The sequence below is a fragment of the Salmo trutta genome, chromosome 27, assembly GCF_901001165.1.
Source record: "Salmo trutta chromosome 27, fSalTru1.1, whole genome shotgun sequence".
Classification (NCBI taxonomy): Eukaryota; Metazoa; Chordata; class Actinopteri; order Salmoniformes; family Salmonidae; genus Salmo; species Salmo trutta.
The window spans coordinates 3,170,030-3,196,801 of NC_042983.1; the positions used below are offsets into that span (position 1 = coordinate 3,170,030).

A 26,772-nucleotide genomic window follows, 5' to 3' on the forward strand; every position below is an offset into this window, starting at 1 on the left:
CAGTGGTTTCTGGTCAACAACCTCAATGGCACACATGGCTGTTCAGTGTTCAACGTTTGGTGTGCAATTTAACGTTTCAGATATAAAAGGTAAAATGTATTAATTTGAGAGGAGAGACGCCAGGGGATAAATCATCGGTATGCTATTGTGCCTCGTTGTCATTAATAACAGCTCTCGTTTTTTATGCGATACCTGGGGAGCACTTGTGTCCTACGGGATTTAGTTGCGCGCTGTGTGGAATACAGATTGAACGCGTAGAGAAAGATGCACACACAGTTGAGTCAGGGTACGGAGTGTGTGTGGATGGGTGTGTGAGAGAGCTGACTATACACAGGGTTCAGGGCTGCCGTTCACAAGAGTCCCTTACCTGTGCGGAACAAATAGTGAATTGGAGATGAAAAGGCGCCCCCGTGCCAATGACCAAAATAAGGGCGAGTGAGTGCTTAGGCTGAACGCATAGGCTATTTTAGTGAATGTTCTAACGATTCCCGGAGACAGGCATTTTGGTGTTTTGAGTGAAGGTAAATTTGGACTCTTAATTCCTACTCTGTCAGTCTTTAATTTGTATTTTTCACCTGTATTTTTATCACTGAGTGCTCAATGGAAGATAAAGGGACAACGTGCGCACCAAGAAAATAACTTGCATCCAAGAGATCCAACAAGTGGCTGAATTAATATTATTTATCTGCATGAACGACTGGACAAAAACAACGGATTAAGCATCGTTGAATTGTTTCATTGTCTTTGTCTGCCGCTCTTCTACCGCAGTGAGAAACCGCTGGTCTTTTTTATTTGCATGTTGCGCTGAAAGCTCACTGGCAGTGCGTCTCAGCAGATGGAGTCGCCGTGATGTGTTTAGTTTTGTTCAGCTAATAGCAATTATAAGTGTGGCAATATAGGCATGTTTCAAAAGTTGGCAATTCATTTCCTCAACCTAGGCTAGATCCATCTCGCAATGTCTGTAAAAATAACTGTCAAGTATCCAGATAAATAAAAAGGATATACTGTGACAACGTCACATTTAAAAAAAAAAAAATCTTCTAAGGCTTCTTAGTGTTCATTTACCAAAGAACGGGGAGGAATTTACGGATCTTCTCCTTTCTCCTGCCTCTCAGTCCTGTGGCCACAGCGGTTCCTTCCTATTCATGGACTTGACCCCCGCACCCTCTTTGAAAGTAAAGTTGTGAACGACTCTCTGAAGAACCACTCATATGAAGACCAGGTCACAGGTGGCAGCCCCAGACCGTCACCGCAGCCATGCCTATCATGCATCCAATCACCTCCAATTTGATGTACCGGGGCATCTGCACTATCCCGGACATGCTCGCCTACCGAGCCCCGGTCAACCTGCCCGAGGACGAGGTTGAAGGTGAGGATAAGACTTTACCTGTTCTATAATCATCTCTGTTTCGGTTACCAGCTCTGAGGGTATTCTGTTGCCTAGTCAATATATAATCATGGCTCTTTCAATGTGTGAAAAAGTGTCAGGTTAAGGCAATTGCATTCACTATAGGCTAATTGGTGTGGCTCCCAGCGAGCGGTTTGAGTTCATTCAGACGGACTCGCTGTCTGCGTTATCAGATTAAGCACCATGGACAGCGCCACTCAAAGCGTCTGCATTTCAAGCAGTCCCTCGCCTCACCGTGATGGCAATGTGTGACTCGGTTTAGACCACCCAACCACTGTAGATTGTCATTCACAGATGTTTCGTGGCTTTTCTACCTCAACGTTATAATTGAATAAATGATGAAGCTATCAATTAATTAATTGATTTAATAATCAATCAGTGAGATAATTGTGTGTGATTAGAGCTTCACCTGTTTGCAGGTGAAAGGGGAATTGTGAGAGGAGTGGGAATTGTGAGAGGAGTGGGATGTCCACATATTCAAAAGACAGTGCTACAAGCCTGTCCACTGAGTCCACATATTTTGTTTATTGGTGTGTAATAGTGGCTTATTGTGGACTTGCTTATCAGTGACTAACCAGTACTTGTTCTAGTAAGAAGGCAGCACTCTAAAATGAAAGCTAGCATTGCTACTGTCTCGCCAACAAAAGGGTTAGCGATCAGTGTTAATGTATGCATATCTGCACCCTGGCACACGTTGCCCAATAGCAATAATGTCTGTATCCATATAAACATCACTTGAAATGTAAAGACCTGGTAGACACATAATCTGTATTACATTGAAACCCTGTAAAGGAATCCTCTCAATGAGACAGAACACTCATGCTTACATTGTGACTGAAATCTCCCACTGTAGTGGATGAAATCACCTATTCTATGAAGTTTCCATTTTTTATGTCAAGTGCACAAGTACAGTGAAATAGTACAGTCATTGTTTATTTCAAGGTACAGTATGTATTTAGTTTTGCTCCCTGATCTTTATTAGCCGATAGAACTTGCAAGATATCATGGTAGCCAATGTTTGTGGTAGCCATTAAGACCTGGATTTACTGTTACTGTTGCTAGTAACGTTAGTAACGTTAGTACTCAGGTTAGCATGTGGTTAGCTATAGCTAACATTGCCCAACGAGAGCATTTTAGCCAGTTTTCTTATATTTACATTTAATGAATACTATGATGGTAAAGGTTTATCCTGATTTTGTGTAACAGTATGAGAAATGCTGATGTGCTGAACTGTTAATAACTGATTTGTTTCAAGGGTGCTAGTGGTTAGCTAGAAGGGGCAAGCCAGTAGGGGTGTAAACGTGTCTATGCTTGAAGTCTGCGCGTTGTATAAGTGATACAGTTGAAGTCGTAAGTTTACATACACCTTAGTCAAATACATTTAAACTCAGTTTTCACAATTCCTGATATTTAATGCTAGTAAAAAATTCCCTGTTTTAGGTCAGTTAGGATCACCACTTTATTTTAAGAATGTGAAATGTCAGAATAATACAAAAGAGAATGATTTATTTCAGCTTTTATTTCTTTCATCACATCCCCATTGTGTCAGAAGTTTACATACACTCAATTAGTATTTGGTAGCATTGCCTTTAAATTGCTTAACTTGGGTCAAACGTTTCGGGTAGCCTTCCACAAGCTTCCCACAATAAGTTGGGTGATTTTTGGCCCATTCCTCCTAACAGAGCTGGTGTAACTGAGTCAGGTTTGTAGGCCTCCTTGCTCGCACACGCTTTTTCAGTTCTGCCTACATATTTTCTAAAGGACTGAGGTCAAGGCTTTGTGGTGGCCACTCATATACCTTGACTTTGTTGTCCTTAAGCCATTTTGACACACATTTGGAAGTATGCTTGGGGACATTGTCCATTTGGAAGACCATTTTGCGACCAAGCTTTAACTTCCTGACTGATGTCTTGAGATGTTGCTTCAATATATCCAAATAATTTTCCTGCCTCATGATGACATCTATTTTGTGAAGTGCACCAGACAACATGATGCTGCCACCCCCATGCTTCACGGTTGGGATGGTGTTCTTCGGCTTGCAAGCCTCCCCCTTTTTCCTCCAAACATAGCGATGGTCATTATGGCCAAACAGTTCTATTTTTGTTTCATCTGACCAGAGGACATTTCTCCAAAAAATATGATTCTTGTCCACATGTGCAGTTGCAAACCGTAGTCTGTCTTTTTTATGGTGGTTTTGGAGCAGTGATTCTTCCTTGCTGAGCGGCCTTTCAGGTTATGTTGATATAGGACTTGTTATACTGTGGATATAGATTTTTTTGTACCTTTTTTCCTCCAGCATCTTCACAAAGTCCTTTGCTGTTATTCTGGAATTGATTTGCACTTCGCACCAAATTACGTTAATCTCTAGGAGACAGAACGCGTCTCCTTCCTGAGCGGTATGACGGCTGAGTGGTTCCATTGTGTTTATACTTGCGTACTATTGTTTGTACAGATTAATTAACGTTGTACCTTCATGTAACGGGCGTCGTAAGGATTAGACCAAGGTGCAGCGGGAACGTGTATACTCATCTTCTTTATTTTTTTGAAAAGAAGGAAAAAACAAACAAATCACGTATACAAAACAACAAATGACACTAAACAGTCCTGTCAGGTGCACAGACACAAAACAGGAGACAACTACCCACAAATCCCATTACAAAAACACCCCTATACATAGGACCTTCTCCATTCAACGACCCCTGTGACAGAACCACCCACCGTAAAAGGACCAAGCAGCGTGAGAGGAGGTACCTGGAGTCGTGGACATGGGAAGAAATCCTGGATGGGAAGGGACCCTGGAGCCAGGCTGGGGAGTATCGTCGCCGAAGGAGGAATTGGAAGAAGCCAAGAGGGAGTGACGGTATTATGAGGCGCTGTATCTTCCAATAGGGGAGGTGAAGAGGCAGCCCCCCAATTTTTTTTTTGGGGGGGCATACGAGGAATTTGGCGAGGTCAGGGGGAGCCCTGATCTAACTTCCCGGGCATTTCGGAGAGAGCCATGGAGTAAACCGGAGCCAGTCAGGGAGTCAAGCGCGGAGCACGACGCTAGATTCCGGAGAGAGGTACTGGTGGAAAGGGCATGGCGGAGCAGGCGTGGGGAGGGGCGAGCAATGCAGTGATGCACACTATGTCGCCCATACGCACTCACAGTCCGGTGTGGTCGATACAAGCTCCTCAACGTTGCCATGCGAGAGTTGGCCGGCAGCCAGGAAAAAGTGCGCCGGCTCAACATATCTGGCCTCCAGTGCGGCTCTTCGGCCCAGGATACCCTACGCCTGCTCCACGCACGGTACTCCAAAACACAGCCCAGTTCGTCCTGTGCCAGTGCTCCGGCCTTGCCGGGCTAGAGTCAGCATCGAGCCAGGACGGGTTGTGCTAGCCATAAGCGCCAGACCTCCAGTGAGCCTCCATGGCCCAGTATATCCTACGCCTGCTCCATGCACGGTACCCCTCATCCCCCAGCACAGCCCAGTTCGTCCTACATTTACATTTACATTTAAGTCATTTAGCACACGCTCTTATCCAGAGCGACTTACAAATTGGTGCATTCACCTTATGATATCCAGTGGAACAACCACTTTACAATAGTGCATCTAAATCTTTTAAGGGGGGGGGGGGGTTAGAAGGATTACTTTATCCTATCCCAGGTATTCCTTAAAGAGGTGGGGTTTCAGGTGTCTCCGGAAGGTGGTGATTGACTCCGCTGTCCTGGCGTCGTGAGGGAGCTTGTTCCACCATTGGGGTGCCAGAGCAGCGAACAGTTTGGACTGGGCTGAGCAGGAACCGTGCTTCCTCAGAGGTAGGGAGGCCAGCAGGCCAGAGGTGGATGAACGCAGTGCCCTTGTTTGGGTGTAGGGCCTGATCAAAGCCTGAAGGTATGGAGGTGCCGTTCCCCTCACAGCTCCGTAGGCAAGCACCATGGTCTTGTAGCGGATGCGAGCTTCAACTGGAAGCCAGTGGAGAGAGCGGAGGAGCGGGGTGACGTGAGAGAACTTGGGAAGGTTGAACACCAGACGGGCTGCGGCGTTCTGGATGAGTTGTAGGGGTTTAATGGCACAGGCAGGGAGCCCAGCCAACAGCGAGTTGCAGTAATCCAGACGGGAGATGACAAGTGCCTGGATTAGGACCTGCGTCGCTTCCTGTGTGAGGTAGGGTCGTACTCTGCGAATGTTGTAGAGCATGAACCTACAGGATCGGGTCACCGCCTTGATGTTAGTGGAGAACGACAGGGTGTTGTCCAGGATCACGCCAAGGTTCTTAGCACTCTGGGAGGAGGACACAAGGGAGTTGTCAACCGTGATGGCGAGATCATGGAACGGGCAGTCCTTCCCCGGGAGGAAGAGCAGCTCCGTCTTGCCGAGGTTCAGCTTGAGGTGGTGATCCGTCATCCACACTGATATGTCTGCCAGACATGCAGAGATGCGATTCGCCGCCTGGTTATCAGAAGGGGGAAAGGAGAAGATTAATTCCACGCCACCTGGTAGGAGCGACCTGTCAGGTAGGACGCAATCCAAGCGTGGGCCGCGCCGGAGATGCCCAACTCGGAGAGGGTGGAGAGGAGGATCTGATGGTTCACAGTATCAAAGGCAGCAGATAGGTCTAGAAGGATGAGAGCAGAGGAGAGAGAGTTAGCTTTAGCAGTGCGGAGAGCCTCCGTGACACAGAGAAGAGCAGTCTCAGTTGAATGCCCAGTCTTGAAACCTGACTGATTAGGATCAAGAAGGTCATTCTGAGAGAGATAGCAGGAGAGCTGGCCAAGGACGGCACGTTCAAGAGTTTTGGAGAGAAAAGAAAGAAGGGATACTGGTCTGTAGTTGTTGACATGGGAGGGATCGAGTGTAGGTTTTTTCAGAAGGGGTGCAACTCTCGCTCTCTTGAAGACGGAAGGGACGTAGCCAGCGGTCAAGGATGAGTTGATGAGCGAGGTGAGGTAGGGGAGAAGATCTCCGGAAATGGTCTGGAGAAGAGAGGAGGGGATAGGGTCAAGTGGGCAGGTTGTTGGGCGGCCGGCCGTCACAAGACGCAAGATTTCATCTGGAGAGAGAGGGGAGATAGAGGTCAAAGCACAGGGTAGGGCAGTGTGAGCAGGACCAGCGGTGTCGTTTGACTTAGCAAACGAGGATCGGATATCGTCAACCTTCTTTTCAAAATGGTTGACGAAGTCATCCGCAGAGAGGGAGGAGGGGGGGGGGGAGGGGGAGGAGGATTCAGGAGGGAGGAGAAGGTAGCAAAGAGCTTCCTAGGGTTAGAGGCAGATGCTTGGAATTTAGAGTGGTAGAAAGTGGCTTTAGCAGCAGAGACAGAAGAGGAGAATGTAGAGAGGAGGGAGTGAAAGGATGCCAGGTCCGCAGGAGGCGAGTTTTCCTCCATTTCCGCTCGGCTGCCCGGAGCCCTGTTCTGTGAGCTCGCAGTGAGTCGTCAAGCCACGGAGCAGGAGGGGAGGACCGAGCCGGCCTGGAGGATAGGGGACAGAGAAAATCAAAGGATGCAGAAAGGGAGGAGAGGAGGGTTGAGGAGGCAGAATCAGGAGATAGGTTGGAGAAGGTTTGAGCAGAGGGAAGAGATGATAGGATGGAAGAGGAGAGAGTAGCGGGAGAGAGAGAGAGAAGGTTGGGACGGCGCAATACCATCCTAGTAGGGGCAGAGTGAGAAGTGTTGGATGAGAGCGAGAGGGAAAAGGATACAAGGTACTGGTCGGAGATTTGGAGGGGAGTTGCAATGAGATTAGTGGAAGAACAGCATCTAGTAAAGATGAGGTCAAGCGTATTGCCTGCCTTGTGAGTAGGGGGGAAGGTGAGAGGGTGAGGTCAAAAGAGGAGAGGAGTGGAAAGAAGGAGGCAGAGAGGAATGAGTCAAAGGTAGACGTGGGGAGGTTAAAGTCACCCAGAACTGTGAGAGGTGAGCCATCCTCAGGAAAGGAACTTATCAAGGCGTCAAGCTCATTGATGAACTCTCCAAGGGAACCTGGAGGGCGATAAATGATAAGGATGTTAAGCTTGAAAGGGCTGGTAACTGTGACAGCATGGAATTCAAATGAGGAGATAGACAGATGGGTCAGGGGAGAAAGAGAGAATGTCCACTTGGGAGAGATGAGGATTCCAGTGCCACCACCCCGCTGGCTCGATGCTCTAGGGGTATGCGAGAATACGTGGGCAGACGAGGAGAGAGCAGTAGGAGTAGCAGTGTTATCTGTGGTAATCCATGTTTCCGTCAGCGCCAGGAAGTCTAGGGACTGGAGGGTAGCATAGGCTGAGATGAACTCAGCCTTGTTGGCCGCAGACCGGCAGTTCCAGAGGCTGCCGGAGACCTGGAACTCCACATGGGTCGTGTGCGCTGGGACCACCAGGTTAAAGTGGCAGCGGCCACGCGGTGTGAAGCGTTTGTATGGCCTGTGCAGAGGGGAGAGAACAGGGATAGACAGACACATAGTTGACAAGCTACAGAAGTGTTGTTTCTTATATTATTGTCTCTTGTGTCTTTAGAGAACTGTTTCACTTTGATATCCTTTTTCTTCTGTCCTGATTTTCTCTTTCTTTTCTTCTGTTAACTAGATATTCTTTGTTATTTTTCGTTAGCTAGCTAGCTTCTTCCAAAAGAGTCCCTAGCAACTGCTTAGCAACTGGTAAACAATTCAGCTAGCTAAGATAACTACAATTTTATGAAAAATAGTAACTTTTTTCAAAAGCCTATCTTCTTTGTTTGTTGCTTCTTTTTTCTCCTATTCAGTCTTGCAGTTTTCTTTTGATTTTTTCTGATGTACTTCACTCTAAAAACCATGTAAATTTCAATATTTGTAGGAGCTCATTTTTCAGCAGCTGCTGCTCAATTTGGAATTCCGGAATCCTGTGCCAGCGCTCCTCCCTTGCCGGGCTAGAGTCAGCATCGAGCCAGGACGGGTTGTGCTAGCCGTAAGCGCCAGACCTCCAGTAAACCTCCATGGCCCAGTACGTCCGGTACCTGCTCCGCACACTCTCCCTCCAGTGCGCACCCATAACCCGGTACGGCCGGTGCCTGCTGTGAGCACTTGGCCCTTAGTGCGTCTCCCCAGTCCGGTGAGACCGATTCCTGCTCCACGTAAAAAGCCTCCAGTGATAATTGATGGTCCAACGCCTAAGGATGATCCATGGCACTAAGCCTCTAGTGATGATCCATGGCCCGGAGCCTGTAGGGACATTCCATGGCACAAAGCCTGAAGAGGTAATCCATGGCCCGGAACCTGAGGAAAGAATCCTTGGCAAGAAGCCTGGAGGGATTCTAAATGGTCCGGAGCTTGTAAGGATAAACCATGGCACGATGCCTGTCGGAATAATCCATGGCCCGGCACCTGTAGTGAGAATCCAAGGTAAGAAGCCTCCAGTGATGATCCTTGGCGCGGAACCTATAGAAATGATCCATGGCATGGAGTCAGCAGCAACGATCATTAGTCCAGAACTGATTATGACGCCTCCTAGTCTGGAGCCTCCGGCGACGCTGTTCCGTCAACGACCCATGTGACAACGGTAAAGAACCATAACATACCAAGTCCTCATTGCTTTTGGGAAAAAAATGTGGCACTCTGAATGAAGTCAACTTATCATCTGACCATATAATTTGATTGAATTATTCTGTATCAGCAAAAAAATATATATCAGCAAAAAAATATATACAGTTGAAGTCGATAGTTTACATACACTTAGGTCGGAGTCATTAAAACTAGTTTTTCAACCACTCCACAAATTTCTTGTTAACACTCAGTTGGGTAAAATAACCCCACTGTTGGTGTTAATAATCAGAGTTGATACATAACCACACCCTTCATTATCATATTTTCCCAACATGCTCTATTGCAGGTTAATTTTAAGAATTGTTTGTTTCAATATCTAGGTTTTTGCATGTAAATTGATTCATTCATTTTATGCTACTCAAATATAAATAACATACATTCTCATCTTTTACTTGGACTTATTGCAGTCATTACTGAAATTGTCGTTCCAGTTGAGATATTTAAGGTAGTCTCATATTGTAGTCTTCTGAACTCTGGCAGTCATTCTGCATGCAAATATTGAATATCCCCAATATGAATTACACATCACTTTGCAAGCCAGCATAATATGTCTTGCAGGTCTGATGTGGCCTGTAAACTATGAGTTTCAGGCAACTGTATTAGGGTAAAACTAGGCACTGAAAAGAAGACCTTAATACAATACATATTTCATGTCTTAATTTCATTTTAATGACAACATATTTACTTAGGATCTTTCTTGTTGAAGACCACAGGACTAAAAATGAATAAATGCAACAACCATGTCTTTGTCACTAGCAAAAAGTCATGGGTGATAACTCAACAATTCAAATCAAAATCAAATCAAATTTATTTATATAGCCCTTCGTACATCAGCTGATATCTCAAAGTGCTGTACAGAAACCCAGCCTAAAACCCCAAACAGCAAGCAATGCATGTGAAAGAAGCACGGTGGCTAGGAAAAACTCCCTAGGAAAAACTCCCTAGAAAGGCAAAAACCTAGGAAGAAACCTAGAGAGGAACCAGGCTATGAGGGGTGGCCAGTCCTCTTCTGGCTGTGCCGGGTGGATATTATAACAGAACATGGTCAAGATGTTAAAATGTTCATAAATGACCAGCATGGTCAAATCATAATAATCATAGTAGTTGTCGAGGGTGCAACAAGCACGTCCGGTGAACAGGTCAGGGTTCCATAGCCGCAGGCAGAACAGTTGAAACTGGAGCAGCAGCACGGCCAGGTGGACTGGGGACAGCAAGGAGTCATCATGCCAGGTAGTCTTGAGGCATGGTCCTAGGGCTCAGGTCCTCCGAGAGACAGACAGAAAGAGAGAAAGAGAGAATTAGAGAGAGCATATTTAAATTCACACAGGACACCGGATAAGACAAGAGAAATACTCCAGATGTAACAGACTGACCCTAGCCCCCCGACACATAAACTACTGCAGCATAAATACTGGAGGCTGAGACAGGAGGGATCAGAAGACACTGTGGCCCCATCCGATGATACCCCCGGACAGGGCCAAACAGGCAATTCACTTGATAGGCACCTTGGGAAATGTGCAAATAATGCTTAAAACCCTACAGCAGGGCTATTCAATTCTGGTCCTGGAGGTCCAAAACACGTCTGGTTTTGTATTTATGTATGGTTCTTCAGAGAACCTAAAATGTTTTCGCTATGGTATCGCTCTCAATAACCTTATTTGGTTCGAACTTTCACCTTTTATTTTTAAGGGTGTATAGAAACCCAGTGGATTAATAATCTCAATGATAGAGAAATGCTCACATTGTGACAGAAATCTCCTATTGTAGGGCTTCACTCAGTGTTGTGTTGTCTGACTGGCTTACCCTTGTCACCTGATTGAGGTTTATGGATCAGCTACAGTATATTTATAGCTTGTATTTAAAGGGAACACAATTATACTGTAGTGTTGAGTTCAGATAGAGAGAGGAAGAAAGGCTCAAGGCACTCAACCCACTCTCAAGTCCCAGTTTGAGACAGACAGCATTTGGCTGCATGGTTGAGCTTTGACAGATTGACTGAAACTGTTGGTATATTGTGTTGCTTTTCGGTGTGAGAAGATGTATATCAATGTACAAACAATTAAAATACCTCACATTTTGGCTTATCTGACCATGACAGAATACATGCATAAGTGTGAATGACAGCGTCTGATTATGTCTTGCAGGTCAGGTCTTGTGAGAGACCTCACTGTGTGGTGGTTACCGATGAGGAAATTCCCTGGGACAAAAACCAGATGAATAGCTAATTGAACCTGGAGTCACATATGCATGCACACACACGCACAGACTCACTCACTCACTCACTCACTCACTCACTCACTCACTCACTCACTCACTCACTCACTCACTCACTCGGTAAAGATGGCACCGGAGATGAAGGCTGACGTTTTACGTGTCCCCAACCAATTGTGTTTTTTTTGTTCGTTTCTTTGCGTTGTTTGTAACTTATTTGAACTTATTTTTTACATAATGTTGCCACTACCGTCTCTTATGACCGAAAATAACTTCTGGACATCAGGACTGCGATTACTCACCACGGACTGGCAGAATCCTTTTTTTCCTTTAACGAGTCTGACGAGCCCAACGTGAATGATATACTGCTCTCCCGGGAACAGGCCCAGATCCCCGTGATTTACGTGAAGAGAAGGAGGAGGCCAAAGGGCGGGCTGCCTTCTGAGAATTTGCAGGCGATCGAATAAACCCCCACTTCCTTCAATTCTGCTAGCAAACAACTTATCTTTGGAAAATAAAATAGATGACCTACGCGGAAGATTATACTACCAACGGGACATTCAAAACTGTAATATCTTATGCTTCACAGAGTCGTGGCTGAACGACGACACTATCAACATACAGCTGGCTGGTTATACGCTATACCGGCAGGATAGAACAACGGCGTCTGGCAAAACAAGGGGCGGCGGACTATGTATTTTTGTAAATAACAGCTGGTGCACAATATCTAAGGAAGTCTCGAGCTATTGCTCGCCTGAGATAGAGTATCTGATGATAAGCTGTAGACCACACTATCCACCTAGAGAGTTTTCATCTGTAGCTGTTTACATACCACCACAGACTGAGGCTGGCACTAAGACCACAATGAATGAACTGTATTCCGCCATAAGCAAACAAGAAAACGATCACCCAGAGGCGGGGCTCCTATTAGCATGCGACTTTAATGCAGGGAAACTTAAATCCGTTTTACCAAATTTCTATCAGCATGTTAAATGTGCAACCAGAGGGAAAAAACTCTGGACCACCTTTACTTCACACACAGAGACGCATACTGTCATGTCTGCTCCCTCTCCGGCCTCTAGGTCCCCATGCTCCTTGTTATGGCGCACACCTGTCACCCTCGTCACGAGCATCAGACTCACCTGGACTCCATCACTTCCTTGATTACCTTCCCTAAATATGTCACTCCCTTTGGTTCCTTCCCCAGGCGTTATTGTTTCTGTTCCAATGTTAAGTTTGTGCGTTGTTCGTGTTTTGTTTTATGTTGCGTTTATTTATTAAAACACTCACTCCCTGAACTTGCTTCCCGATTCTCAGCGCACATCATTACAGAATAATGCCTCACCTAAGGGAAGGATCAGGGAGTGTTTTTTTATTTTTTTTCGGTGGGAATGATGTCGGGTCCGGAAGCCGCTACAGGCTCTCATGCCTCAGCCGGATCACCAGGCTCCCCTGTTACAGCAGGCTTGTCAGTCTTTCATTCCTTCACTGGATTGCCAGGTTCCCCAGCTTCCACTGGCTCATCAGTGCCCCAGGCAGCAACAGGTTCCCGTGTATCAGCAGGGGGGATCGGTCTGCTCCTGATCCCCGGGATCGTCCCTTTGGTTGGTGTCCTGCGGCTGGAGCCGAACACACCGGGGAGGAGATACCGTCATGTATGCCCTCTCCGGCCTCTAGGTCACCAGGCTGCTCGTTATGGCGCACACCTGTCACCATTGTTACACGCACCTGCGTGTCATCAGACTCACCTGGACTCCATCACTTCCCCGATTATCTTCCCTATATATGTCACTCCCTTTGGTTCCTTCCCCGGGCCTTATTGTTTCTGTTCCAGTGTTAAGTCTGTGCGTTGTTCGTGTTTCTTGTTTTGTTTTATGTTACGTTAATTTATTAAAACACTCACTCCCTGAACTTGCTTCCCGACTCTCAGCGCACATCGTTATACAGACAAAGTTCGCCCTCCATTTGGCAAATCTGACCATAATTCTATCCTCCTGATTCCTGCTTAAAAGCAAAAATTAAAGCAGGAAGCACCAGTGACTCGATCAATAAAAAAGTGGTCAGATGAAGCAGATGCTAAGCTACAGGACTGTTTTGCTAGCACAGACTGGAATTTGTTCCGGGATGCCTCCAATGGAATTGAGGAGTACACCACATTGGCTTCATCAATAAGTGCACTGATGACGTCATCCCCACAGTGACCGTACGTACATACCCCAACCAGAAGCCAAGGATTTTCAGGCAACAGCCACACTGAGCTAAATGCTAGAGCTGCTGCTTTCAAGGAGCGGCACTCTAACCCGGAAGCTTAGAAGAAATCCCGCTATGCCCTCCAACGAACCATCAAACAGGCAAAGCATCAATACAGGACTAAGATCGAATCGTACTACACCGGCTCTGTGGCAGGGCTTGCAAACCGTTACAGACTACAAAGGGAAGCACAGCCGAGAGCTGCCCAGTGACACGAGCCTACCAGATGAGCTAAATCACTTCTATGCTCGCCTCGAGGCAAATAACACTGAAACATGCATGAGAGCACCAGCTGTTCTGGAAGACTGTGTGATCACACTCTCTGCAGCCAATGTAAGTAAGACCTTTATCCTCTCTGGGGTATGTGGGACGCTAGCGCACGCTATTCAACAGCCAGTGAAATAGCAGGGCGACAAATTCAAAACAACAAAAATCTCATAATTCAAATTTCTCAAACATACAACTATAATATACCATTTTAAAGAAACACTTCTCGTTAATCCAACCACATTGTCTGATTTCAAAAAGGCTTTACGGCGAAAGCATAACATTAGATTATGTTAGGACAGCGCCTAGACAAGAAAAACCACACAGCCATTTTCCAAGCAAGGAGAGGCGTCACAAAAAACAGAAATACAGCTAAAATGAATCACTAACCTTTGATCTTCATCAGATGGCACTCATTGGACTTCATGTTACACAATACATGTATGTTTTGCTCGATAAAGTTCATATTTATATCCAAAAACCCCATTTTACATTGTTGTGTAAAGTTCAGAAATGTTTTGCCTCCCAAAACTTCCGGTGAATGAGCACATCAATTTACAGAAATACTCATCATAAATGTTGATAAAATATTAAACTGTTATTCAAAGAATTATAGATACACTTCTCCTTAATGCAACCGCTGTGTCAGATTTAAAAAAAGCTTTACGGCGAAAGCTAATTTTGCAATAATCCGAGTACAGTGCTCAGATATCAAAACAAGCCATACAGATACCCGCCATTTTGGAGTCAACAGAAATGACAAAAATTACATTATAAATATTCACTTACCTTTGATGATCTTCATCGGAATGCACTCCCAGGGATCCCAGTTCCAGAATAAATGTTTGTTTTGTTCGATAAAGTTCATCTTTATGTCCAAATACCTCAATTCTGTTTGCGCGTTCTGTCGAGTAATCCAAATTCACTGTGCTCGCTCAATGAGTTCAGACGAAAAGTCTAAAAAGTTATACTACAGTTCGTAGAAATATGTCAAACGATGTATAGAATCAATCTTTAGGATGTTTTTATCATAAATCTTCCATAATATTCCAACCGGACGATTCCTTTGTCTTCAGAAATGAAAAGGAACACAGCTAACTCTCACGTGAAAGCGCGCGATTGAGCTCATGTAATTTTCTCAGTCATCTGATTCCAATGGCTCTTATTCTCTCCCCATTCACAGTAGAAGCATGAAACAATGTTCTAAAGACTGTTTACATCTAGTGGAAGTCTTAGGAAGTGCAAAATGACCCCATTGTATACTGGATAGGGAATCACTTGAAAAACTACAAACCTCAGATTTCCACACTTCTTGGTTGGATTTCTTCTCAGGTTTTTGCCTGCCATATGAGTTATGTTATACTCACAGACATCATTCAAACAGTTTTAGAAACTTCAGAGTGTTTTCTATCCAGATTTACTAATAATATGCATATCCTACCTTCTGGGCCTGAGAAGCAGGCAGTTTACTACGGGCATGCTTTTCATCCGGACGTCAAAATATTGCCCCCTACCCCGATGAAGTTAAACAGGTCAACATTCACAAGGCCGCAGGGCCAGAAAGGATTACCATGACGTGTACTGCAAGGATGTGCTGACCAACTGGCAACTGTCTTTACTGACATTTTCAACCTCTCCCTGAATGAGTCTGTAATACCAACATGTTTTAAGCAGACCACCATAGTCCCTGTGCCAAAGACAGTAAGGTACCCTGCCTAATTACTACCGATCCGTGGCACTCACGTCTGTAGCCATGAAGTGCTTTGAAAGGCTGGTCATGGCTCACATCAATACCGTTATCCCAGAAACCCTAGACCCACTCCAATTTGCATACCGCCCCAACAAATCCACAAATTATGCAATCTCTATTGCACTCCGCACTGCCCTTTCCCACCTGGACAAAAGGAACACTAATGTGAGAATACTATTAATTGACTACAGCTCAGCGTTCAACACCATAGTGCCCTCAAAGATCATCACTAAGCTAAGGACCCTGGGACTAAACACCTCCCTCTGCAACTGGATCCTGGACTTACTGACTGGCTTCCCCCAGTGTTAAGGGTAGGTAACAACACATCTGCCACGCTGATCCTCAACACAGGGGCCCCTCAGGGGTGCATGCTCATTCCCCTGCTGTACTCCCTCTTCACTCAAGACTGCACGGCCAGGCACGACTCCAACACCGTCGTTAAGTTTGCCGATGACATAACAGTGGTAGGCCTGATCACCGACAACGCGAGACAGCCTGTAGGGAGGAGGTCAGAGACCTGGCCGTGTGGTGCCAGGACAACAACCTCTCCCTCAACATGATCAAGACAAAGGAGATGCTTGTGGACTAAAGGAAAAAGAGGACAGAGCACGCCCCCATTCTCATCAACGGGGCAGTAGTGGAGAAGGTTGAGACTTTCAAGTTCCTTGGTGTCCACATCACCAACAAACAATTTTTTAAATTCATTTATTTATTTATTTTTTATTTCACCTTTACTTAACCAGGTAGGCCAGTTGAGAACAAGTTCTCATTTACAACTGCTACCTGACCAAGATTAAGCAAAGCAGTGCAACAAAATCAACAACACAGTTACACATAAACAAACGTACAGTCAATAACACAACAGAAAAATCTATGTACAGTGTGTACAAATTTAGAAGATTAGGGAAGTAAGGCAATAAATAGTCCATAGAGGCGAATTAATTACAATTAAGTATTAACACTGAGTGATAGATGAGCAGATGATGATGTGCAAGTAGAGATACTGGGGTGCAAAAGAGCAAGAAGATAAATAACAGTATGGGGACGAGGTAGTTGGGTGTGCTATTTACAGATTGGCTGTCAACAGGTACAGTGAACGGTAAGCTACGCTGAGAGGGAGAAATAAGTCTCCAGCTTCAGTGTTTTTTGCAATTTGTTCCAGTCATTGGCAGCAGAGAACTGGAAGGAAAGGCGGCCTAAATTAGTGTTGGCTTTGGGGATAACCAGTGAAATATACCTGCTGGAGCGCGTGCTATGGGTGGGTGTTGCTATGGTGACCAGTGAGCTGAGATAAGGCGAGGCTTTACCTAGCAAAGACTTATAGATGACCTGGAGCCAGTGGGTTTGGTGACAAATATGTAGCTAGGGCCAGCCAACAAGAGCATACAGGTCGCAGGGGTGGGTAGTATATGGGGCTTTGGTGACGAAACAGATGGCACTGTGATAGACTACATTCAGTTTGCTGAGTAGAGTGTTGGAAGCTATTTTGTAAATGACATCGCCGAAGTCAAGGATTGGTAGGATAGTCAGTTTTACGAGGGTATGTTTGGCAATATGTGTGAAGAAGGCTTTGTTGCGAAATAGGAAGCCGATTCTAGATTTAATTTTGGATTGGAGATGCTTCATGTGAGTCTGGAAGGAGATTTTACAATCTAACCAGACACCGAGTTATTTGTAGTTGTCCACATATTCTAAGTCAGAACTGTTCCGAATAGTGATGCTAGTCGGGCGGGCAGGTGCGGGCAGCAATCGGTTGAAGAGCATGCATTTAGTTTTACTAGCATTGAAAAGCAGTTGGAAGCCACAGAAGTAGTGTATCTATGGCATTGAAGCTCGTTTGGAGGTTTGTTAACACATTGTCCAAAGAAGGGCCAGATGTATACAGAATGGTGTCGTCTGCGACATCATTGCGGCATCATTGATATATACAGAGAAAAGAGTCAATCCGAGAATTGAACCCTGTGGCACCCCCATAGAGAGGTCCACCCCCATAGAGAGGTCCAGACAACAGGCCCTCCGATTTGACACACAGAACTCTGAGGAGTAGTTGGTGAACCAGGTGAGTTAGTCATTTGAGAAACCAAGGCTATTGAATGTGATTGACAGAGTCGAAAGCCTTGGCCAGGTGGATGAAGATGGCTGCACAGTACTGTCTTTTATCGATGGCGGTTATGATATAATTTAGGACCTTGAGCATGGCTGAGGTGCACACATGACCAGCTCGAAAAACAGATTGCATAGTGGAAAAGGTACGGTGGGATTCGAAATGGTCGGTGATCTGTTTGTTAGCTTGGCTTTCGAAGATTTTAGAAAGGCAGGGCAGGATGGATATAATAGGTCTATAACAGTTTGGGTCTAGAGTGTCTCCCCCTTTGAAGAGGGGGATGACTGATCATTTTAGAAAGACAGGGTCCAGATTATGTAGCCCAGCTGATTTTTTATGGATCCAGATTTTGCAGCTCTTTCAGAACATCAGGTGTCTGGATTTGGGTGAAGGAAAAGCGGGGTTGGGGGCTGGGGGGAGGGGGCTTGGGCAAGTTGCTGCAGGAGGTGCAGAGCAGTTGTCACGTTCGCTATCTTCAAACTCCCGATCATAAATAAACCAAGGCGCAGCGTGCATGGAATTCCACATCATTTAATGAAAAAATGAAACTCAACAAAACAGAAGAAAAACGAAACGTGACGTCCTGGGGCTGCTCACAGGCAGCTACACAAAAACAAGATCCCACAATCACAGGTGGGAAAAGGGCTGCCTAAGTATGATCCCCAATCAGAGACAACGATAGACAGCTGCCTCTGATTGGGAATCATTCCCGGCCAAAAAAGAAATAGAAAACATAGAATGCCCACCCCACATCACACCCTGACCTAACCAAAATGAGAAATAAAACGGCTCTCTAAGGTCAGGGCGTGACAGCAGTTGGTCGGGGTAGGGGTAGCCAGAGGTGGAAAGCATGGCCAGCCATAGAAAAATGCTTATTGAAATGATCGATAAGCATAGATTTATCGGAGGTAACAGTGTTTCCTAGCCTCAGTGCAGTGGGCAGCAGGGAGGAGGTGCTCTTATTCTCCATGGACTTTACAGTGTCCCAATTTTGGGGGGAATTAGTGCTACAGGATGCAAATTTCTGTTTGAAAAGCTAGCCTTAGCTTTCCTGACTGACTGTGTATATTGGTTCCTGACTTCCCTGAAAAGTTGCATATCGCGGGGGCTATTTGATGCGAATGCAGAACGCCACAGGATGATTTTGTGCTGGTCAAGGGCAGTCAAGTCTGGGATGAACCAAGGGCTATATCTGTTCTTAGTTCTATATTTTTTGAATGGGGCATGCTTATTTAAGAGGGTGAGGAAAGCACTTTTAAAGAGCAACCAGGCATCCTCTACTGACGGGATGAGGTCAATATCCTTCCAGGATACCCGGGCCAGGTCGATTAGAAAGGCCTGCTCGCTGAAGTGTTTTAGGGAGCGTTTGACAGTGATGTGGGGTGGTTGTTTGACCGAGGACCCATTAAGTACGCAGGCAATGAGGCAGTGATCGCTGAGATCCTGGTTGAAGACAGCAGAGGTGTATTTAGAGGGCATGTTGGTCAGGATGACATCTAAGAGGGTGCCCATGGTTACGGGTTTAGGGTTGTACCTAGTAGGTTCCTTGATAATTTGTGTGAGATTGAGGGCATCTAGCTTAGATTGTAGGACTGCCAGGGTGTAAAGCATATCCCAGTTTAGGTCACCAAACAGTACGAACTCTGAAGATAGATTGGGAGCAATCAATTCACATATGGTGTCTAGGGCACAGCTGGGGGCTGAGGGGGGGTCTATAACAAGCGGCAATGGTGAGAGACTTGTTTCTGGAAAGGTGGATGTTTAAAAGTAGAAGCTCAAATTGTTTGGGCACAGACCAGGATAGTATGACAGAACTCTGCAGGCTATCTCTGCAGTAGATTGCAACTCTGCCCCCTTTGGCAGTTCTATCTTGTCGGAAAATGTTGTAGTTGGGGATGGAAATTTCAGGATTTTTGGTGGCCTTCCTAAGCCAGGATTCAGACACGGCTTGGACATCAGGGTTGGCGGAGTGTGCTAAAGCAGTGAGTAAACCAAACTTTGGGAGGAGGCTTCTGATGTTAACATGCATGAAATCAAGGCTTTTATGGTTACAGAAGTCAACAAATGAGAGCGCCTGGGGAATGGGAGTGGTGCTGGGGGCTGCAGGGCCTGGGTTAACTGCTACATCACCAGAGGAAAAGAGTAGGATAAGGGTACGGCTAAAGGAGATAAGAACTGGTCGTCTATTGCGTTCGGAACAGAGAGTAAAAGGAGCAGATTTCTGGGCATGGAAGAATAGATTCAAGACATAATGTACAGACAAGGTTATGGTAGGATGTGAGTACAGTGGAGGTAAACCTAGGCTTTGAGTGACGATGAGAGAGGTTTTGTCTCTGGAGGCACCAGTTAAGCCAGGTGAGGTCACAGCATGTGTGGGGGTGGACAAAAGAGCTATCTAAGGCATATAGGGCAGGGCTGGGGGCTCTACAGTGAAATAAGACACTTATCACTAACCAAAACAGCAATAGACAAGCCATATTGACATTAGGGAGAGGCATGTGTAGCCAAGTGATCATAGGGTCCAATGAGTAGCAATAGGTGAGTCACGGGGCCGATTCAGTAGTAGCTACTACGCTAGGCGAGCTGGAGATACGGCGATTCAGACAGCTAGTGTGCCGATTACGTTGGCAGACCAGTCGTGATAGATCGGCGGGGCTCCGTGTTGGCAGTAAAGGGTGCAGGCCAATTGGCAAAAGAGGTATTGTAGCCCAAGAAATTAGCTGGTGGACCTCTTTGGCTAGCTGGGAGATGTGCCCAGCTCAAAGCTAGCTCAAGGCTAACTGGTGCTTGCTTCGGGACAGAGACATTAGCCAGGAGTAGTCACACGGATTGCAGCTAGCTAGCTGCGATGCTCCGGTGTAAAGGTTCAGAGCTTGCAGTAGGAATCGGGAGATGTGGTAGAGAAAAAGCAGTCCTATATGCTCTGGGTTGATATCGCTCTGTGTAGACTGGCAGGTATTGACCGAGCTGAGGCTGGCTGGTGTCCGAGATAATGGTGAAGACCACTAGCAGTGGCTAACTGACTACTAGCTAGTTAGCTGGCTAGTCTTTGATGGGGTTCCGGTTCTAAAGTATAAAATAGCAGATCCGTACCACATTGGGTGAGGCAGGTTGAAGGAGAGTATATTCAGTCTGTAGATGTAAAGTCAGATTTAAATATATCCGAAATAAATACAAAAACATTTTAGGAAAACAATATTTACACGGGACAGGACGGGACAAGACAAAACACACGTCTGACTGCTACGCCATCTTGGAAAATTTCTGGTCCAAGCACACCAAGACAGACGTGAAGAGGGCACGACAAAACCTATTCCCCCTCAGGAGACTGAAAAGATTTGGCATGGGTCCTCAGATCCTCAAACAGTTCTACAGCTGCACCATCGAGAGCATCCTGACGGGTTGCATCACTGCCTGATATGGCAACTGTTCGGCCTCTGACCACAAGGCACTACAGAGGGTAGTGCAAACCCCCAGTACATCACCGGGGCCAAGCTTCCTGCCATCCAGGACCTCTATACCAGGCCGTGTCAGAGGAAGGCCCTGAAAATTGTTAGACTCCAGCCACCCAAGTCATAGATTGTTCACTCCGCTACCGCACGGCAAGCGGTACCAGAGCGTCAAGTCTAGGTCCAAGAGGCTTCTAAACAGCATCTACCCCCAAGCCATAAGACTCCTGAACATCTAATCAAATGGCTACCCAGACTATTTGCATTGCCCCCCCACACCTCCCCCTCTTTTACACCGCTGCTACTCTCTGTTGTTATCATCTATGCATAGTCACTTTAATAACTCTACCTACATATACATATTGCCTCAACTAACCAGTGCCCCCACACATTGACTCTATACCAGTACCGCCCTGTATATAGTCTCGCTATTGTTATTTTACTGCTGCTCTTTAATAACTTTTACTTTTATTTCTTATCTGTATTTCTTAAACTGCATTGTTGGTTAGGGGCTTGTAAGTAAGCATTTCACTGTAAGGTCTACACTTGTTGTATTCGGCGCATGTGACAAATACAATTTGATTTGATTTGACATGCACACAGGCACTCACACGCACACACAGACTCGCATGTGCACACACAAACACACACTCACACATGCATGCATACACACACACAAGATGCAAGCAAGTACGTGCACGCATGCACACACACACACACACACACACACACACACACACACACACACACACTTTGGGCTTGGCACAGCACAGTAAACCTATTCTGTGCTGTGACTGTTTACAATTAGAAAAGCTGGCTGAAAAACGTGAATAACAAAATGATTACATTTTGTATGGATGATGAGTTTCAACTCTCTATAGACTGATCATGTGATAAATCAACGCTCCTCGAGTGGATGCCAACAGGGTTGTTCAGACAGTGAGTAGTTTCGGAATATGTATTTTTCTCTCTCTCTCTCTCTCTCTCTCTCTCTCTCTCTCTCTCTCTCGCTTTACTAGCAAACATATATTTTTCTCTAAGATGAAATACACTGTCTAGTTGCTTCTTTTGTCAACAGACTTATTGAAGAAGGTATTTTTAATTAACCTTGATTTTATCAGGGATTAATACTGAGACCAAAGTATATTTAAGGGATGAGCCCTGAATTACAGAAATGACAGAAAATACACACATCGAAATATAAATAAGCAGAAAGAAAAACACGGTCATAAAAAACAAACATATATCAGTAATAAGTTCGTCAAGCAGCTTTCTGAATTGCCTTAGAGGCACCAAAACATAAAGTTTAATAAGAACATTTTGAAGATTGTTCCACAAATAAGGTGCAAGAAAACTAAAAGCGGATTTACTTGGGTGTGGTAACTCATAAGTCTAAAGTTTAGTAATGACATTAGGTACAGGTGGAGGTTTTGTAAAAGGGTGCTATAAATGAAAACATAACAATGTATCAACCTATGTGACATCAAAGAGGGCAAACCAACTTTCTGGTAGAGAATTCAGTGATGAGTACTAAAACTGCGCCCGTAATAAAGCATAAACTGCATTTAATGACAAACTGCATGTAACGGCTTTAATGAAGTTGAAGTCTAGGACCAATAGGAACGTCGACTGAATAATCTGCTTTATACTTTTTAACGAGAGGCATTACCTATTTCTAGAGAACAAGCCCAATTTTGTTCTCAGCTTCTTAACTAACTCATCAATATGCTTTCAAATGACATATTTTCATCTTTACAAATGCCAAGATATTTGTAAGCAGGGACATGATCAATCTGGACACCATCCAAAGTACATTCAGCAAGCTTAAATCATTATTTTATTTGTATTAGTTATTTTTATGCGCTCTAGAGAACAACATGTACTTACTTTTCCCTGCATTCAGTACTACACTGAACACAAATATAAACACAACATGTAAAGTGTTTCATGAGCTGAAATAAACGATCCCAGAAATGTTTCCATATGCAAAAAAACGTATTTCTCTCAAATTATGTCCACAAATTTGTATACATCCCTGTTAGTGAGCATTTCTTCTTTGCCAAGATAATCCATCCATCTGACAGTTGTGGCATATCGATAAGCTAATTAAACAACATGATCATTACACAGGTGCACCTTATGCAGGGGACAATATAGGCCACTCTAAAATGTGCAGTTTTGTCACACAACACAATGCCACAGAGGGAGCGTGCAAGTTTTGAGGGAGCGTGCAATTGGCATGCTGACTGCAGCAATTTCCACCAGAGCTATTGCCAGATAATTGAATATTAATTTGTCTACCATAAGCTGCCTCTAACGTAGTTTTAAAGAATTTGGCAGTACGTCTAACCAGCCTCACAACAGCAAACCATGTGTAACCACACCAGCCCAAGACCTCAACACCCGGCTTTTCAACCTGCGAGATCGTCTGAGACCAGCCACCCAGACAGCTGATAAAACTGTGGGTTTGCACAACCGAAGAATTTCTGCTGAAACCATCTAAGCATAAGGGAAGCTTATCTGCATGCTCGTCGCCATCACCAGGGTCTTGAACTGACTGGGGTTCAGCATCGTAACCAACTTTAGTGGGCAAATGCTCACCTTCGATGCCCACTGGCACGCCGGAGAAGTGTGCTCTTCACGGATGAATCCCGGTTTCAACTGTACTGGCAGATGGCAGACAGTGTGCATGGCGTCGTGTGGGCGAGCGGTTTGTTGATGTCAACGTTGTGAACAGAGTGCCCCATGGTGGAGGTGGGGTTACGGGCAGGCATACGCTATGGACAACAAACTCAATTGCATTTTATCTATGGCAATTTGAATGCAAAGAAATACCGTGATGAGATCCCGAAGCCCATTGTCGTGACATTCATCCGCCGTCATCACCTCATGTTTGAGCATGATAATGCACAACCCCATGTCGCAAGGATCTGTACACAATTCCTGGAAGCTGAAAATGTCTCAGTTCTTCCATGGCCTGCATATTCACCAGACATGTCACCCATTGAGCATGAATAGGATGCTCGAGATTGACGTGTACAACAGTGTGTTCCAGTTTCTGCCAATATCCAGCAACTTCGCATAGCCATACAACATTCCACAGGCCACAATCAACAGCCTGATTAACTCTATGCGAAGGAGATGTGTTGCGCTTCATGAGGCAAATGGGGGTCACACCAGATACTGACTGGTTTTCTGATCCACGTCCCTACTTTTTTTAAAGGTATCTGTGACCAACAGATGCATATCTGTATTCCCAGTCCAGTGAAATCCAATTTATTTATTTCAATTGACTGATTTTCTCATGTGAGCTGTAACTAAGTAAATTCATGGAAATTTTGGCTTGTTGCATTTTACATTTTTGTTCAGTGTAATTTCAGGTCAATATAGTTTTTCTCTAATACAATGAAGGCAGACTGTAGTTCAGATAGAGCCTGGTCAACCATGGGTGTAATAGCATAAACAACAGTATCATCTGCATTCAAGTGCAGGTTACAATTGTCAATATTTTTATGTAAACAGAAAAAGGTACAGGACCCAGAATTGACCCCTGTGGGACACCTTTCGTGATGTCCAGAAAACTGTATTTAACTCCATCAGTAGACACACATTGAGTTCTATCTGTTAAGTAATTTCTGAACCAGTTACATGCAGCCAAGTCTAGGACATTTGAGGAAAGCCTCTGAATTCGCCATGAGTGATCAACAGCATCAAAGGCCTTTGCCAGGTCATTGAAGAGGGCAGCACAATGTTGCTTTTTGTCCATACAATTAAGAAAATAATTTATAAATAGGGATGCAGCAAAGAAAGTGCGATGACCTGGTATTAAACCTGACTGATGTACATTTAGAATACATTAAAAAAATTAAGAAAGATCTTAGCTGAGAATCAAGGATTCTAATATTTTAGCTTGGCAAGAAAGTTTTGAAATAGGGTGATTAATCATTTAGGTTACAAGGGTCACCAACTTTGTGAAGGGGGAGTACATGGGTTGCCTTCCAAACCTTGGGGATAGTACCAGATATAATCGTCAGGTAAAAAATATGGGTTCATATTTCAGCAGGGCAGAGAGTTGCAGAAAAGAGAGTTGCAGAAAAAATGGATCAAGCATATAAAATAAAATAAAATGTTATTTGTCACATGCACCGAATACAACAGGTGTAGACCTTAGTGTGAAATTCTTACTTACAAGACCCTAACCAACAATGCAGTTTAAAAAAATACAGATAAGAAATAAAAGTAAAAGTAATTAAAGAGCAGCAGTAAAATAACAATAGTGAGACTGTATACAGGGCGGTACCGGTATAGAGTCAATGTGTGGGGGCACCGGTTAGTTGAGGCAATATGTATATGTAGGTAGAGTTATTAAAGTGACTATGCATAGATGATAACAACAGAGAGTAGCAGCGGTGTAAAAGAGGGGGAGGTGTGGGGGGGCAATGCAAATAGTCTGGGTAGCCATTTGATTAGATGTCTTAGGAGTCTTATGGCTTAGGGCTAGAAGCTGATTAGAAGACTCTTGGACCTAGACTTGGCGCTCCGGTACCGCTTGCTGTGCGGTAGCAAAGAGATCAGTCTATGACTTGGGTGGATGGACTCTTTGACAATTTTTAGGGCCTTCCTCTGACGCTGCCTGGTATAGAGGTCCTGGATGGCAGGAAGCTTGGCCCTGGTGATATACTGGGCCATACGCACTACCCTCTTTAGTGCCTTGCGGTCAGAGGCTGAGCAGTTGCCATACCGGGCAGTGATGCAACCCGTCAGCATGCTCTCGATGGTGCAGCTATAAAACCTTTTGAGGATCTGAGGACCCATGCCTAATCTTTTCATGCTCCTGAGGGGGAATAGGTTTTGTCGTGCCCTCTTCACGACTGTCTTGTGCTTGGACCATGTTAGTTTGTTGTTGATGTGGACGCCAAGGAACTTGAAGCTCTCAACCTGCTCCACTACAGCCCCGTCGATGAGAATAAGGGCGTGCTCTGACCTCATTTTCCTGTAGTCCACAATCATCTCCTTTGTCTTAATCATGTTGAGGGAGTGGTTGTTGTCCTTGCACCACATGGTCAGGTCTCTGACCTCCTCCCTCTAGGCTGTCTTATTGTTGTCGGTGATCAGGCCTACCACTGTTGTGTCATCAGCAAACTTAATGATGGTGTTGGAGTTGTGCCTGACCATGCAGTCATGAGTGAACAGTGTGGAGTGCAATAGAGTTGCATCATCTGTTAATCTCTTGGTGCGGTATGCAAATTGTAGTGGGTCTAGGGTTTCTGGGATAATGATGTTAATGTGAGCCATGACCAGCCTTTCAAAGCATTTCAGTGCTATATCAGCCCCAGTGTTTATTTTTATTTTTTATACATCAATCTTAAGCAAGGCATCTAGGACATCACAGGTAGTAAATTGTTCAAATGAAAACAAAGATTCACTAGAAGTTGACGGGTTAACCGTCGAGTCAGCTAGAGGCTGGCAGAAGGAAGAGCAGTTGATTGACTGACTAGGGTCAGTTAAATCACAGTTTATCTAAAATAAAAATCCTGCTGAGGTAAAATGACAATTAAAAACATCACATATCTCATTCTTCTCAGTTAATATGCCATAGTCAGACAGAACATGCTTAGGCATGTAAAAAGAGGAATTTGTACGTTTCAGGCCATTTACTGTTTTCCAACATTTCGAAAGATCACCAGCAGAGTCAAAGATAGACCGTAAAAGATAGTCCACTACAGGGGCAGTGTAGCTGGCAAAGCTCCAAACTCTCAGCATATGAGGACTGATGATGTGAATTATACA

At 45.0% G+C, this 26,772-nt stretch overlaps 1 protein-coding gene across 2 annotated transcripts in view; it reads left to right on the top strand.

Moving 5' to 3' along the window:
• Positions 1 to 349: 349 nt before the first annotated feature.
• cabp7a (calcium binding protein 7a) overlaps positions 350 to 26,772 on the top strand; it is a 74,050-nt gene continuing 47,627 nt past the window's right edge. Inside the window, exons 1-2 of one of the 2 annotated variants that reach the window (XM_029716338.1) lie at positions 350 to 521; positions 1,116 to 1,369. In XM_029716338.1, coding sequence (XP_029572198.1) covers positions 1,258 to 1,369 — 112 coding nt within the window. In that variant the 5' untranslated portion in view covers positions 350 to 521; positions 1,116 to 1,257. Of the gene's footprint in view, positions 1,370 to 26,772 lie in introns of both variants that reach the window. The other variant, XM_029716339.1, reaches the window with a different exon arrangement.